Source organism: Moschus berezovskii, chromosome 13, assembly GCF_049115385.1.
Source record: "Moschus berezovskii isolate FMDL1 chromosome 13, NW_MosBer_1.0, whole genome shotgun sequence".
Taxonomy (NCBI): Eukaryota; Metazoa; Chordata; class Mammalia; order Artiodactyla; family Moschidae; genus Moschus; species Moschus berezovskii.
This window is the reverse complement of record NC_142472.1, coordinates 75,035,813-75,053,000: the sequence shown is the minus strand read 5'-3', so window position 1 is coordinate 75,053,000 and position 17,188 is coordinate 75,035,813. Positions and strand designations below refer to the sequence as shown.

General features: G+C 47.1%; 1 protein-coding gene across 6 annotated transcripts in view; it reads left to right on the top strand.

Annotated features, from left to right (window-relative positions):
• The first annotated feature begins 4,005 nt into the window (after nt 1-4,005).
• Nucleotides 4,006-17,188, top strand: part of DGKH (diacylglycerol kinase eta) — a 222,025-nt gene continuing 208,842 nt past the window's right edge. Inside the window, exons 1-2 of one of the 6 annotated variants that reach the window (XM_088842777.1) lie at nt 4,006-4,083; nt 11,526-11,720. In XM_088842777.1, the coding sequence (XP_088698903.1) occupies nt 11,538-11,720 (183 nt within the window). In that variant the 5' untranslated portion in view covers nt 4,006-4,083; nt 11,526-11,537. The other 5 variants (XM_088842778.1, XM_055426031.2, XM_055426033.2 and 2 more) reach the window with 5 other exon arrangements.

The window sequence follows — 17,188 nt, the reverse complement described above, 5'->3', positions numbered from 1 at the left end:
TTATTTCGGAGAAGGCAATGGCAAGCCACTCCAGTACTCTTGCCTAGAAAATCCCATGGAAGGAGGAGCCTGGTAGGCTGCAGTCCGTGGGGTCACTCAGTCGGAAACGACTGAGCGAACTCACTTTCACTTTTCACTTTCACGTATTGGAGAAGGAAATGGCAACCCACTCCAGTGTTCTTGCGTGGAGAATCCCAGGGGAGGGGGAGCCTGGTGGACTGCCGTCTATGGGGTCGCACAGAGTTGGACACGACTGAAGCGACTTAGCAGCAGCAGCGTTATTTAAAAAAACACAGTTAAAAATAATGACTTAGGATGGTTGAAAATGAAGAGATGGAAAGATATATACTAGGTAATCACTAACAAAAAGAAAGATAATTGTATCACACAACATAGAATTTAAGGTGGAAAAACAATGCACAGACGAACACCTAGTGAACTTAACCAGGCAAACTGGGTTAGAGTCCTGACTTTGACCTTTATACTGTAGAACCCTGGCAAATTGCTTTATTCTTTTCTAATTTCAGTTTCTTTGTCTCTAAAAGATGATAATAACATATTATTTGCAGAATTGGGAGATAATACACAGGGAACATTCTCTATAGATATAAAAATATAGTAACTCAATTGGATCATATAATTCATTCATCTGGCATTTACTGAACACTTTTTATACATCAGAACTAGGAAGAGGAAGTCAGTCATATTACTTGTCATCAGAGAGATTATGTGTAAAAATGAGCTTAATAAAATATTCTACAGCATTATGGGGGGCATGCATTTTGACTAGAGAGAGGGGCCAACAGAGTCAAAAATAATTTCATAAGAAAGGTGATTCTGTGGTTGATTGATGTTTGCACAGGCTGAGTAAGAGGAAGGGTGTTCCATGAGAAGGCACAGCATAAAAGTAAGTGGCCTGGAGCTTCCCCGGTGGCTCAGTGATAAAGAATCTTGCTGCTAACGCAGTAGAAATGGGTTCGATTCCTGATCCAAGAAGATCCCACATGCCAGGGAGTAATGGGACCCGTGTGCCATGACTATTGAACCTGTGCTCTAGAGCCCAGGCGCCGCAATGCTGAAACCCCTGCGTGCTAGAGCCGATGTTCCGCAACAAGAGAGGCCACTGCAATGAGAAGCCTGTGCATCTCAACAGAGATAAAGAATGCATTTGAACCAGTTCTAATGAGGTGGATGAAACTAGAGCCTATTATACAGAGTGAAGTAAGCCAGAAAGAAAAACACCAATACAATATACTAACGCATATATATGGAATTTAGAAAGATGCAAATGATAACCCTGTATACGAGACAGCAAAAGAGACACACGTGTATAGAACAGTCTTTGGGACTCTGTGGGAGAGGGTGAGGGTGGGATGGTTAGGGAGAATGGCATTGAAACATTTATATTATCATATGTGAAACTAATCGCCAGTTCAGGGTCGATGCATGTTACAGGATGCTCGGGGCTGGTATGTGGGGATGACCGAGAGGGAGGATAAGGGGAGGAGGGAGGTGGGAGGGGGGTTCGGGAGGGGGAACTCATGTACACCCGGGGCGGATTCATGTCAATGTATGGCAAAACCAACCAATATAATATTGTAAAATAATTAGATTCCAATTAAAAAAATAAAATTAAATTAAAAAAGAAAAGAAAAAAAAGCCTGAGCAGCAATTAAGAACCAGCACAGCTAAAAGTAAATAAAATTTTATGTATATATAAAAAGGAATCAAGCCAAGAAGAAGATATAACAACAACAACAAAATAAGTGGCCTGATAGGGAACTGCATTCATGGAACTCAGAAAGTTTGATGAGACTGGAGAAACAGATGCTGGCTAAGATATTGGAACTTCATCCTGCACACAACGGAGAGGCATTTGAAGTACTCCTCTAGGAAATGACTTGCTCAGTTTTGTATTTTAGACAGCTTATTTTAGCCACAAGGTGAGAGATGGCATGGGTAGAGGTGTGGGTAGCTTAGCAGCAGTGAGACTAACGAGGAAAGCAATGCAGTGTTTCAAGGGCTTGAAAGAAAGGACCCCATACCCAGCAAGAGCAGTAAAATGGACGGAAGGTGGCGGACAGGGATGTATGGTCTCCCAAGGGGGCGAGAGGGGGAGCCTGGGACAATTTCAGATTTCTCCTTTGGTTGACGAGGCGGACTGGGGAGACGTTAACTAGGAATGAGACCAGGGAGAAGGGGCAGCTGGCAGAAAAGTTAACTTCCGTTTTAGTCAAGCTGAGCTGAAGGCCAGTGGGATGTCTGGGCAGACATTTCTGATAAGAAATTGGCTTTACAGACTGGAAATCTGGGATAGGCTGGACAGGTTGAATTGCTAGCACATGGTTGGGTCTGGATAGACCAGATAGCATTAGAAACAGACCAAAACCAGACTATTTTAGCATTCCAACATGTCATAGATGACAAAGGGGCCAAGTTCAAGTAAGACGTTTAGAGAACGGGAAACTGAAGTGTCACAGTGGCCAATGCAGGAGATAGTTTCAAGGACAAAAGTCTGGCCTCCAGTGACAAATATTGCAGATACATTAAATAAGAAGCGAATGGTGGTTGGGGGGCAGGGAAACAACCCAATGGTTCAGGGAAGTTTGAAAGGCACAGGTGACCTTTGTCAGGGTTGCCTTGGAAGAAGAGTGGGCACGGAGATCGGTTGCAGGAAAGAATGAGCAGTAGATGAATAAAGGGTTGTAAGAATAATAAAAACAGGCATTTATCTCCCAAAGAGCTTGACTGTGAGGAGGTGGGGACTGGAGGATCCAGGCTGGATCAAGGAAGTGTTTTGAAATTTTCAGTTTGTTTTTAAAATTTGCATATATGTTTTACATGATGAAGGGCCTGGGAAGATGCTGATAGAAGGAGCCTGAAAGTCCAGGAGAGGGAATACGTGAAAAGCCATCCCCACTCACTGGAAAAGACCCTGATGGTGGGAAAGTCTGAAGGCAAAAAGAGAAGGGAGCGCGGAGGATAAGATGGTTAGATAGCAGCACGGACTCAATGGAGGTGAATGTGAGCAAACTCCAAGAGATGATAGTGAAGGACGGAAGAATCTGACGTCCTGCAGTCCACGGGGGTCGCAAAGAGTCAGACACGCCTTAGGGACTGAAGAACAAGAACAAAGCCATTCTCGGGTTGGAAATAGACTGAAACCGTCTCCAATGCCCATAAGAGGATCAGAAACGCTGTTTGAAACGTTTTCAAACGTTGGGACCAGGCGACATATCATTTATTGAGCTCTCACTGCGAGCCAATCCCTTTCCGTAATTTGAAGGCAGCGCTCTAACTGGAAGGCAGATCCACTCCGGAGCCGGGTTTCTTGCCATGAAACCGTTAATCACTAAAAAGGCATTAAAAAAAACAAACAAAAAAAGTACTCCCTGAAGCTGAACCCCTCTCGCAGATGCTAAGCCATCTGCAAGGCTTTTTAATGTCACAAAGCATAAACCATCCCTGGCGCAGCTGGTTCAAGAGCGGCTCTGGAATGCAATCATCTCCCTCGCTCTGTCGAAGTCGGTTACCGTCCAGCGCGATTCGGTTCAAGCCCCAGCGCCCGGAGGAGGGGAGGTGCCCGCGCGCGGGCCGCCGGCGTGGGGAGGGAGGCAGGCGCGGGCTGCGGGCACCGGGAGAGGGAGACGCGGGGACAGGGGAGCTGGAGGCGGCTCCGGGGACGCGGGTCGCTGCCGCTCCCATCGCCAGCGCAGCGGCCGGCCGCGCCGGGCTTTCCCCACCGCGCCCCGCTCTCCCCGCGCGCGCGCGGCGGCGGCTCGGCGCCCGGTCCCGGGGGGAGGCCGCTCACGTCCCCGCGGCCGCCCGGCGCCCCTCACCAACCGGCGGCCGCTTTCGGTTCCGCGCCTTATAAGGCCGGCCCGGGGGGTCACGTGCGCCCCGGGCCGCCCGCCGGGAGGAGGGGGCGGCGGGGAGGAGGCGGGGCGGGGAGCGGGGAGGTAAAGGGGAGGGAGCCGGGGGCGGAGGGAGGCGCGGGGGGCGGGCTCCGCGGCCGCGGGAGGCGGCGGCGGCGGCGGCGGGGAGCGGATCGCGCGGCGCTGGACCGCGGAGGAGGAGGCGGAGGTGGACGGAGGGCCCGGCGCGGGGGCGGGAGAGCGCAGCGCGGCGGAAGCCGGAGACGGCGGGAGGGCCGGTGGCTGGGAGCCGGGCGGCGGCGGCCGCGAGCACCGCGGCGAGGGAGGCGCATCCAGCGGCCCCGGCGGCGGCGGGGGGCCCGGGTCCGCGCTCCGCGGGCGGCCGGCGGGCGCGGGCCGGCGCGATGGAGCCGCGGCACGTGCGCCCCGCGCCGGGCGCCCGCAGCCCGACCTGGGAGGAACCGGTGGGTACCGCGCCCGCGCCCGCCCCCTCCCGCTTCTTCTCTGTCGCGTCCCCCCCTCCCGCCCGGGCCGGGTTCCGTTCAGGAAATGGCCCGGGATGAGGTCCCCAGCTGCTTCCCAGCCGGGGCCGCGCTTCCTCCGCCGCCCCGGCTCCTCCTCGCGCGCCGCCCGGAGCCCCTTTGTCCGACCCTCCGAGGCTTTCCCCGAGGGGGGCCGCCGGCGACCCGCGCGGACCTTGGCCCTCGGAGCACCGTTTGATTTCCGTGCTTCATCGACTTCTCAACTTTTTTTTTTTTTACTTGATTTTAGAGCGAAGAGGGTGGATAGGGAGGAGGAAAGGAGGAATTCAGACCGTGGGTCGGCGGGCAGGGCTCGGAGGAGACCCACGTTTTCCCCGCCCGAGACAGCGCCCTGGCCCATCACCTGGGCGCGCAGGTTCCCGGGGACCCGCGCTGGCCGGGCGCATCGCGGCTTGAAGCCCGGAACCACGCCTCCGACTCCGGCTCGCAGCTAACGCCCCGGGCTTTTCTGGAGGGTCAAGAGGGCTTGCCAAGGGTGAAGCGGGAAGCTGACCTTGATTTCGCCTAGGTTTTTCGCCGCCCGTAAAACGCGGAGGTTGGGTGATTTTAGGGACCCGAGTAGCCAGTACATGTGCCTGGTACGTGCGACGGTAACGAGCAGGAGCCCGGGGGAGAAGGGGTCTTCGCATTCGTTCTCTCAAACTCTTGCAACTTCTTTCTTGCAACTCAGACAGTCAGAACCACCTCACCACCCTCCAGTGTTTCTACCCCGAAATCCCCGTCTCACTCAGAGCTCTGTAATCCTGTGTGGGTTGCCTTTTTTCCCTGGCATCGAATTTTGGCTCTCTGCGCCCTGCCTCGATGTTTGGTACTCAGTCCTGGTTGATAGTCTTGAGCCTTTTTGAAAAGCCTCAGCGGTGTTCTGTTCACCGTGTTCCCAGGGACTACCGCATATATAGCAGGCTGGCCCCCTGCCTGTTGAGAGCTTCCCGGTCAGGTGCCAGGTTTGGTTCTTTTTCTTTTCCAGTGTGTACCTTACCGGCTCCTTTGCCCAAGTTTCTCTGCCTTCTGTTTCCCGACCTTTCGGGAGTGCCCTTCAACACTGATCAGTCTGTATCTGCAGCTGTCTTTGCTTTCATAAAGTTAAACATGTTATTAGCTTGCCCGTCTGCTCATATTTCTTCTGTTGTGTGTATTACTGAGGATTAAAATATCCTTGAAATTCAAAATACAGTTCGGTTTTGGAGTTTAAGTCAAAGGTTCCTGAGAACTAAATTCAGTGACCTGTTTTTGTAACTTTTTTACGTTTAAACTTTTCTACCTGGGAAGTCCTTTATGAACTTGCAGACATGGAGTCAACACCAATCACAATGAAAAAATGCCTAGTTGTATGTATTTTACTGTAGGATGCTGATGCCACAGCTACTTTGGCAGGAAAACTTATTTTTGCTTTATTTCAAGTGACAAAAATGAAAATGTTCATTTATTAGCCTTTAAAACTAGAGCCCAAACAGAATTATGTGAGTGAATTGGGACACTTTGTCCAGTCTGCAGAACTCTCCTTTAAAAAATGAGGTTTATTTTGTTTAAATGCTGCAGGCCTTTTTATTTACTCAACAGGTCTTTTATCCAGCACCTACTATGTTCCAGGACTGTGGAATGTAGCAGTTGACTGCACAGGCACAAATCCTCAAATCATCACAGAGCCTTCATTCTTAAGTAGACAGAATGTCTTGTTTCATACATTTTACTATTTTAGAGGAAAAAGAAAAGAGTTCAAAGAAGAAAATCATCAGAGATCTCGTGTATGTGGCATAAAATGATCCTTTGGACAAAGTGATTTTATTTGAAACCCCGTGGCTGTCCATGTCTGACATGAAGTCTAGGAACTAACTAATAAGTGGGACTCTCATTTAATTTCTTAAAAAGATAAGTTATCCAAATCACTGAAAAGTGGTGTAGACAAGAGTAATGACGGGGTACAGTAGGGGAAATAATGCGCGTGAATGTCAGTTATTTCAGACGTGGGGCGCTAACTGGGGAAATGTCAGCTTAATCTATGTTGAAGGACAGATTTCCCTACAAAGACTTTTTTCGAATCAGTGATCCCTTACAAATCTAATCAAAGCTATGGACTATCTTCCTCCCCAAGATGTACCCGTGCAACATACATATAAAAATTTAATAAAATTTCAAGGGAATCAGAGTTCCCATAGCCCAGTCTGTTGACCCTCAAAGACCTTGGGTTAAAAAATCTGCTTTGACCTGGATTCCATTTTGCTGTCATTTAAAATCTCTTTTTTTCTGAATTCCGGTACAGGCTATTTTAATACTTTACCGTAAAAGTATACTCAGTTACATTTATGAAAAGGAATATTCAGGAACGAACAGGCAATATTCACAGCACACAGATCCTGTTGCATTGTTTCTTACTGTAAATAACAGCATACATGTAAGGATGTACTTTCTCTGGTCTTTTTTGCCAAGTCCCAAAACGGGATATGATTCTACATGGAACCATTCGGACAGAAGAGTTAACATAATGTCGGGAATCGATGCTGAGTGATAGTAAAGAGAACAGCCCGCCTGGCTTGAAATGTACTCATGCCTGGAGCAGTGGGGCAGCTGCTGGCCATCAGGATGGTCTTTGTACTTGGAGATGAAATGAAGTTATTTAATTAAGGGAGGGTATTTAAATAAACTGTTAACCTTATCATTACCCCATCGAGGGCACTGGGCCTGCAAGAAGATAAATGTTAGCATTCAGGTGCCTGTGTATTTCCTTTAATGCTAGCTTTAGAATGTAATCAAATCAGTGGAAACAGAGACATTACCTAAATTTCCAATTAATTAAAAAATATTTTGGTGGTTGGAATAGGTGGGTTCAGGAAGATATTTAGCCAAGTAGTCCTTGTAGATAATAACCTGTGGAAAGTAAATAGAATTCTTGCCAGAACTTAGCAAAGTCTGAGGGTATTTACAGAGTAGTTCTTGAACAGTACTGGGATGCTAGAGTACCCTTTACTTATTAAAATTGATTTTTATTTCTGAATGATCGTTACCTAGTTGGCTCTGATGAAGCTTTTCAGAACCACTGAAAAGTTAGGGAAGAGAAGAGTTTCAAAGGAAAAATGGCCAACACATAAATGAGAGTTTGTATTTATGTATGAAGTCTAGATGACCGAAGGTGTGTACCTTAGGTGCAGGGATGGGCATACGTACATGGAGTTGATATCATGATTACTGTCGTTTCAAAATCCTCTTCATTGAGATAACAAGGGAATTTTAATGAAGCTTTCAGTGTTACATTCTAAACATCAAATCAGTTCAGTTCAGTCGCTCAGTCGTGTCCGATTCTTTGCGACCCCATGAACCGCAGTACGCCAGGCCTCCCTGTCCATCAGCAACTCCCGGAGTCCACCCAAACCCATGTCCGTAGAGTTGATGATGCCATCCAACCATCTCATCCTGTCCTCAATCTTTCCCAGCATCAGGGTCTTTTCCAGTGAGTCAGCTCTTCGCATCAGGTGGCCAAAGTATTGGGAGTTTCAGCTTCAGCATCAGTCCTTCCCATGAATATTCAGGACTGATTTCCTTTAGGATGGACTGGTTGGATCTCCTTGCAGTCCAGGGGACTCTCAAGAGTCTTCTCCAACACCACAGTTCAAAAGCATCAATTCTTTGGTGCTCAGCTTTCTTTATAGTCCAACTCTCACATCCATACATGACCACTGGAAAAACCATAGGAATAGGTAGTGTATTATGGAAGCTGTTTTAAAGTTTGTATGAAAGCAGGTCTGTACCTGTTCAACCTGCAGTGTTCTTTGCATGGCTCCCATTGATTAGGAACGTGAGTCTTAGAACGTGTTTTTAAAGTGCCTATGTACTTAGGTTCTTCAGAATCTAATGCAGACTTCATGTTTATGACATAATATTTAACGTAAAACCATAGAACATATGGAATTTAATCAATAAAAGCTACAAATGGACATTAACCTCTTTTGTTATAAGTATGATCAATAAGAATATAATTCAAAATATCTCTATAGGTAATATTTATAAGGTTGGTATCAGAATGAGAATTGGCTGTAACTTATCTTTAGTAAAATTTTTTTGTTTTTTTTTTGAATGGGGTGGAAAGCCCTCTTAAGTAGACACCTAGATGTAATTTAGTGGTAGCTTCTATTTCCACTTCTTTCTGAATGCAGTGTCTATGTGGCTTATGTCCAAGCTTATAATAGTTTGTTTGTGATACATTATGTTCAAAACAAAGATTTCAAAGTAATAATAATAAGATAAATATGTAAGATGCATCTTAGAAATTATTTGAATATCTGAAAACACCAAGTAAGGAGAACAGTTCAAGGAAATCTTATAAATTAAAGAAATAATGTAATAAGCCACATATTTGAAATTTGTTTTAGTTGCTATTTTGAGCTACATTAAAATGGTTGTACATATTGAGCTCTTGACATTGCTATTATATTTTTAGGGGAAGTGAAGTGCATTGCAGGTATACAGTGTACAGATTGAATATCCCTTCTGGCAATTTCTAATTTACAGATAAGACCTGAGAAGATGCCAGTGGGTCAGCTACTTTAAGTTAGGGATTATAGTGCCTCAGAAGAGATGACTGGAGAAAAAGAGCACCTTTCATGAGCTACCTTTTGTGGGAAATGATGCGACATTCCTCACTTGCTCACACAGTATTTCACTTGGGAAATGCATGTGCTCGGGAAAATGCAGACCAGGGGTCATTTAGTTAACTTTGGCGGGTGAAGACTACAGCCAAATTTTAGAACTTGTTACAAGAGTCTTTGAAGAGCAGGGGTAACTGTGAGGTTAATTTTTCATGAAGTAATGAATACCTTTACTTTGAGGTATTAATAGCCCAGCTTTTGCACGTGAAGCTATTTTTATATATTATATATATTTACTTTTTTAATATTTTTAAGTGATCAATGTTTGAATGAGAGTGAGAATTGTATTCAGTCCTCTTAAGATCACAGAATAGGCATGGACATAAAACAGTGGACCTTGCCCTTCTGTTTCACTCTCTGCCTGGATTTTGGAAAACATTACTTATGTAAAGCTTTAAACCTAAATGTGAACAGAAACATGATAACGGACAAACCAACCTTTGTTGTGTGATGTGGTGATGTGAATAGAACATTAGAATAAGACACATGATTTTGACTTCAGTCCTGCTTGTGACTTTGGGCCTCAGGTTCTTTACATTAAAAGAGAAGGTCTGAACTAGGTTTATTCTTTCAAAAGGCCGTTGACTTAGGTGCTCTTTGGATTTGTGAGACCACTGGATTTGTCAGTGACCAAACAGTTGGGTTAGAATAAAGGCCATTATTTTGATTGTTTTTTTTTTTTTCTCTTTTAAAAGAATTCCCTTCTCAGAGGTATGTTCTCTGTTGATACAGACTTGCATTTTTATGGAGCCTTAAGTGTTCTTAAAGTTTATTCTGCCCAACTACTTTCCCTTCCTAAAGAAGACAACAGAGCCCAAAGAAGTAGCCTTTATCAGTTAGTAATACCTGGCAGCAATCTCCTGTCTTTGCACATTTGAACTAACCGTCACATTTTACATTTCAATCAATTTAATCTACCTAGTGGCTAGACAGTGGTACGGGGATTGTAGATTGTTTCTGAAATTTTCTTAGAACTGTTAGTTCTGCCACAGCATCAAATTATTGACAGTAAGATTTAAACTAAAAAAAAAACAAAACAAAACCCAAAGCAAAACACTCCCTCCCTTAGTCTGGAGGATCCTTAAAGGTCATGTCAACTGAAAAAAATTCGAATGAGTTTGAAGGGCGCGAACACGCTAAAGAGACTGGATGCTTTCCTGAAGTGTGAAGAGACTCCATGGTGTGGCAGGGACTTTTTGCCCTACTTAAACACACAGCTTAACAGCAGCCTGGAATTCTCTGTGGATGACAAGAGGAACCTGTCACTTTAGTCTCTTCTCCCCGAAGCCCTCCCACAGCAGGCATGCACATGGCAAGGCGAGGCTGCTGTTTCCCAAGCGTCCGCTCCACCAGCTCGCAGGGGGACGAGCTGTGAGCGGCGGCTGCCGCCTGTTGATCCCATTTCCTCCCGCTCTAGTCCGGGTTAGGGAGTGGCTCTCTCCCAGGACCTTGCAGTGTTTTCGTGCTCGGGCTCTGGCGTTCGCACGGCTCCGGCGCATTGTTTTCTTCTAGGCAGTGCCCCCGGTTCCCGCTTGAGCTCAGACCTTTCTCTTGCCCGCCGTCGTCTCGGGCTGCGTGTAACTCGCTGGTTTCTGCGCGCTCTCCACGCCCTTGTCAGTTTCCTGTTAGCCCAAGGGATCGCTCTTTCCGAACGAAAAAGTTCTCCGAGCGGAGTGGAGCCTCCCGGAAAATGCTCTTCTCTTCCGTGTGCGCCGGATGGGGGTGGGGGTGGGCCAGAAACTGAAGGCCACGGTCGGGAGAGCCGACGGGACCCGGACCTCCGGGCGGAGGCGGGAGAGGTACGCTTCATCACAGAGGGGCTGGGGGATCCGGAGACCCACCAAGGGGCAGCGCCCGTCCATCTCGGGGCCGCAGGGGACTTGTACTCGCGGGGCCCGTGCGGCGAGGCCCGAGTGTCTCTGCAGAGATCCTGGGATCGGGAGGGTGGCGGGAGCACCCAGGGGAGCCGGCAGGAAGCCAGGTTCCCTTTCTTTACCCGGGGCCGTTCTTGCCACGGTTGCCCGGGAACCGAGCGACGGAGGAAGCATCGCCGCCGGCCGGGCCTGCGGGAATGGGGGTGCGGAGATTTCGCGCCTCGCTCGCCCTGCGCGGCCCACCCTGGGGACCCGAGACCCTCGGGGACGTGGGACGTAATTCTGACCCCCCCGTCGCTCCCATCACCGCTACCCGCGCCGGTGGTATTCCGGGCCGGGCGCGGTGGGGTCCCAGGCGGGCCTGGGTCCGCGTCCCCGGAGCCCCGCCGCGGCCGCTGCTCGGGCCGGAGCCGCGCGCGGGGTCCCGGAGGCTCCCGGCCGGGCGCGGGGTCTAGGGGGCTCCCGGGCGACCCCTCCCCGGAGCGGGAGGCTGGGGGGTGAAGATGGCGGCGGCGGCGCGGGGCTCCGGGCCCCGCGCGAGCGGAGCGCGGCCCCTGACAGCCGCCCCCGCCGGGCGGGGCTGTGTTCCCGCAGGAGTCGGACAGGATGGCCGGGGCCGGCGGCCAGCACCACCCCCCGGGCGCGGCGGGAGGAGCGGCAGGCGCCGCGGTCACCCCCGCCACTGTCCCGGCGGGGCCCGGAGACGACTCGTCAGACAGCGAAGCGGAGCAGGAGGGACCCCAGAAGCTGATCCGCAAAGTGTCCACCTCGGGGCAGATCCGCACCAAGGTGAGGCGGGCCGAGAGCAACGGGGAAGGCGGGAGGAGGCAGCCGGGACAGGGGACTGAGGGCGCCCGGGCGCGGGGAGCGCGCCGGCGGATCCCGGGAGCGTGGGGAGCAGAGGTGAGGGCGGGGCCTGGACCGGGGGGCGGGGCCTGGACCCGGGGGCGTGGGGAGCCGAGGTGAGGGCGGGGCCTGGGCCCGGGAGCTTGGGGAGCAGGGGTGGGGGCGGGACTTGAGCCCGGGAGCTTGGGGAGCAGGGGTGGGGGCGGGGCCTGGGTTCGGGGGCGGGGCTGAGCCCGGGCGCGGGGCCTGAGACTCGGAGCGTGGGGAGCAGAGGTGAGAGCGGGGCCTGGGCCCGGGGGCGGGGCCTGAGCTCGGGGCGGGGCCTGAGACAGCGTGGAGAGCAGAGGTGAGGGCGGGGCCTGTGCCTGGGGGCGGGGGCTGAACCCGGGGGCGGGGAGCGCGCCGGCGGATCCTGGGAGGGTGGGGCGCAGAGGTGAGGGCGGGGCCGGGGCGGGGCCTGGGCCGGGGTCGGGGCCCGCGGGAGCTGTTCGCGGCCGCAAAGCTGGGGCCTCCAGGGTGGGCTCCCGGGGAGCCAGGCAGCCAGAGTTGGAGACGGGGAACCAGGCAGCGTGGGAAAAAGCCGAAACGCTGTTTGGAGTTCCCACTGAGGGATCCAAAAAGGAGTGTTTTATTATTTTTGGTCCTACTTGCCGAGCAGTGGTTGCGGAGACCTTGCGCAGGGAGAGAAGTGCAGGCAGGCCTGCCAGAGCTGCTGTGACCTTTGCCACCTTGTCTTTCCGAGGGCAGCAGCCTGTCGCTCCCTGACCCTCCCAGAGGGGGAGGATGGGGAGGTGACCCCTGCCTGCCCCTTTGCTGTCCTCTGGTAAATGATGCACCCTGTGCAGCACAAACCACAGACCTCGAGTCCCAAATTTCCACTAAGTGCTGTATTCAGATCTTATCAACACACGCATGGTTATTTTTAATACTGAAAAGTAACTGCTTTGTGGTATATGGAGATATGCAAGCTGTGTTATTCTTTCTGTAGCACATGCTACTGACCTGTGAGGGCTCAAGTTGAGAGTTTTAATTTGATTTTATATAATATATATATTTAAAATGCTTGCAACTTAAACATTACTTATATATTCTAAATTTGGGTCATATTTTAGAAATTATGACGTGGAGAGTCTGTTATCACTGGGCGACTTTAACGAGGAATTAGAAAAGGGAACCAATAACCTCGTTAGATTTGTGTGCTCTTTAAAAATAAATGTGCAGAAGTTAATTCATTCTATATCTATTTTTACGAGAGCTTGTTTTCTAAGGTTAATGGACCCACATATGAAAACAGAACTTTTATTATATGGCTGTGGATTCATGTTTGCACTTGCCTGCCTCCTTATTTTCTAAAATAAATATGTGTAAGCACACACACAACTGTTAGCAAGCTTCACTGAGTGAAGAGTCAAAGCCTGCTTCATTTCTAAGTGCACATCTTGTAAATGCTTTTAATAGTGACATTTTTAATTTAATGCAATTTGTGATAAATTAAGGGTATGGAGTTTAATGCATTTTTAGAAGATTAAGGCTAAATGAAATAGGGACTTTCCTAACAGAGAGTGCCTTTAACATTTGAAATCTTAATTTAAAAAGTTCACAAAACTGTATTGATAATCAGCAAAATGACAGGTTGTTTAACCTGAAAAGGTTAAAATTCCATGTATACTTACCTCAAAATTGACCAGTAAATTTATATTGTTTGGAAGAAAATATAGAGAGATCTCTAATTTGAACTGAGTGAAATAAAAAACAAATTTGTTGAGAGTACCACTAAAATTTGAAAGATACCTGAACTGATAAGGATAGTTACAGTTATACTGTTTAAATTTGATATTTTCTGTGATTTGGGAAAAGTATATATATCAAGACTGAGACTCAATTCAAGAAGCATATTTACTGTTGGTTTCCCATTTAGCTTTCTAACAAAAATATTTAATACTAGTGTTTTGCCATGATTAGGGATAATTCAGTTCAGTTCAGTTCAGTCGCTCAGTCGTGTCCGACTCTCCACGACCCTATGAATCACAGCACGCCAGGCCTCCCTGTCCATCACCAACTCGGATAATTAATGATCATTAAATGAAATGTTCCTTAAATTACCAAAAATGTATTGAATTTCAGAAGTTGTATTTTTTATACTCGCTTAATGCAAGTGCATACAAGTTCATCAGCATTATCATACATGGACACATGCGATCAGGGCCTAAATTGGCTGAAAAATGCTGATCCTTGGCTTCCCTACCTGCCCCATCCCCCAGTCCAGACTGTTCATATCTGCCACAAATTTCAGCAGTTACATCTCTTATCATACTGATTCTCAGGGATAAAGGCAGAGCAGTGGGGGGAAGGAGCACTGCTAAATTCAACTGTTGGTTTCCAGTCTTCATTTATGATCCAGATAAAAGTTGAAGGAAAAGATCTTTAGAAAAGGATGGACACTCTGTTGATCCCTTGCACAGGTGTGTGAGATGGGAGAGCCTGGGGGAGGTGGCCCTGGGACTAGCCCCAGGCTTAGTCATTTTTTAGACAGCAGGAGCTCACACATCCTGAAGATAAACCAAGGGATCACTAGGTCTGACAGGTTGTGGTTACTAATAGCATCTTCAATTATGGTGTATAGCAGTCTGGAATGGTATATGTGGCACATGAACACATAATTTGCATGCCTATATCCACATGCTTTTGTATGTTTGTGTATGTTAATATACGCTCTCTCTTTGGAAAGCACTTGTACACATACAAAGGGCCCACAGCAGAGTGAGTTGAACAGATGAGTTGAACATTATTTCTTGAATAACTATGTGTATACATTATGTGTGTTCATGTAATGCTTCATATATATGGGTATTATCATTAAAACGCACTACTTCTTTTAGTTTCCTTTAAGATCCTTAGGATCATAAAGCTGATTGGTGTTTAGCTTTGGAGTGAAAAATAACCACTAATTTAAGTCATTACATTATTTTAAGTGTTTTTTGTGGTAAATGTTGGTTAATGTTTTAAATAATTTGAGGGTTAGTGAAGAACCTTAATTGTGGCATTTGGAAGGTGACCAGACTTCTTAATTGAAAAAATAAAATGTGTATATAGTAAGACATTCAGACAGTGTGAGAGGATATTTGGTGATGGAACAGTATCCAGTGAAAAGTCATCTCCCTCCCACACTAGACCTCATAGTCTCTGTTTCAAAGGCAGCTGTTGACAATTTCTTTGTGTGTTTCCAGAAAATTTCTATGCACATAGAAGAATATATATATGTATACATATATGGGCTTCCCTGGTGTCTCAGATGGTAAAGAATCCACCTGCAATGCAGGAGACCTGGGTTTGATCCCTGAGTTGGAAAGATTCCCTGGAGAAGGGAATGGCAACCCACTCCAGTATTCTTGTCTGGAGAATCCTATGGACAGAGGAGCCTGGCAGGCTACAGTCCATGGGGTCACAAAGAGTCAGACATGACTGAGCAACTAACACACACACGTGTGTGTGTGTGTGTGTGTGTATACACATACATAAATATATATGTATATTTACTTAAACGTGTAGTATTTTACAACCACTGATGAGAACATTCTGTAAGCATTCTGCATCGTGTTTGTTTGGGGATATAATATGGAGATCATTTCTCTAACGTTTATCTACAGATACCTGGTTCTTTCTGATGATGGCACAGTCTTCTTTTACATCAGGTTGAGCTCAGTGAAACTGCACTGTCAGCACGTCAGAGTGATAGAGAGTAAGGCTGGGAGGCAGGGAAATGGGGAGAAGCACACCCTATCAGCTGTGAGAGGAATATCTTCTGGGGATTTACTGTATGGCATTGTGACTGTAGTTACTAAAACTGTATCGTGTATTTGAAATTTGCTAAGAGAATAGCAAAGTATTCTCAACACACACACAGGTATACACATGGTAGCTGTGAGGTAATGGATATATTAATTAACTTAATTGTGGTAATCATTCCACAATATATGTCTATCAAATAATCATCACATTAAGTACTTTAAGTGTATGCAATTTTACTTGTCAATTAGACCTCAATAAAGCTGGAAAAAAATGATCTCATATGGGTTAACCTAGAGTGTTATGTCATCACTTAATTAACCAGCTCTCTGTGAAAGGAAATATGGGCTATTTTAAGACAACACCAATCTCAGCTTTTTTGCAGTGGATACTATACACTTTTTAAGTAAAGAGTAAACAAGACTGGCGTGCTTTTTGAATTAGTGTGGCCTAATAAAATCTACGTGTACATTTTGGTATCCTTCTCAATCCCATATTGTATATTCTTTGTTCCTCTTTTCATTTCCCATCTTTTTCCTCCTGTTTCTTTGTCCTTGCTGTCTCTCTCCTGCTTTTCTCATTCTCTGTTTTTAGCCTTTTTTCTTTCTATGGTGTCTCAGATGGTAAAGAATCTGCCTGCAGTGCAGAGGACCTGGGTTCAATCCCTGGGTCGGGAAGATACCTTGAAGAAGGGAATGGCTACTCACTCCAGTATTCTCACCTGGAGAATTCCATGGACAGAGGAGCCTGGTGGGCTACAGTCCGTGGAATTGCGAAGAGTTGGACATGACTGAGTGGCTAACACATACACACAGTGATTCTCAAACTATCCGCTGAATAGAATTTCAGGTAGTCTTATCTAGCTACCCAGGTGCTAAACACTAGACAATTTTATGGCTGCCTCGATTTCCTCAAAGGAGATAAATCACTTGTATACAGAAGTTTAATTACTGCTGATTGGGGAAACTAAAGGGAGCTGTAACTCATCAGGTCTCTTCCTTTCTCTTTACCCTTGACTATTATCCCTAAATTCTTCATCTTGCCTCAAGGAGAATTCTGCATTTAGGTTGATTCTGCATTTAGATTTACTGTTGTAGAGAATTTCACAGGTGTTTACTGGGCGTGAGGCATTCTGCAACAGCACTAATACAAACTCAGAACAGCTTAATTTTGAACATGAGTGTGAAGGTCACTTGGTTTGCTTTTTATTGGCCCATCAATATTGTAGTCCTTCATTTTGCAGTGAATGGCTGGAGGAACCTTGGTCAGGATTATAGACTAGAATTGTTCAACTGCTATAGCCAAATGGTAAAAACAAATAGGAACCAACTCAAAGGCTTTTTGACTCATCTTGGCTAAGGTCATGAAGCTTCATGTGTCAGAAATTCTTCCTAATTTGCTTTATTATTCTCCCACTTATTTTTTCCACATTTATATGTCTTACAGTTAATTTTAGTGTCCATAAATGAGTCTCTAAATTTAGGTAAAACATACCTAAACACTGGAAAGATATTCAGAACTTTGCAACACTATACCTGTATTAGGGCATCTCTTTCTGCCCATTAAAATAATAACCACCACATTCTTCAGTTAAAACCTGGTTTTACTTTAACTTGAAGGATGTA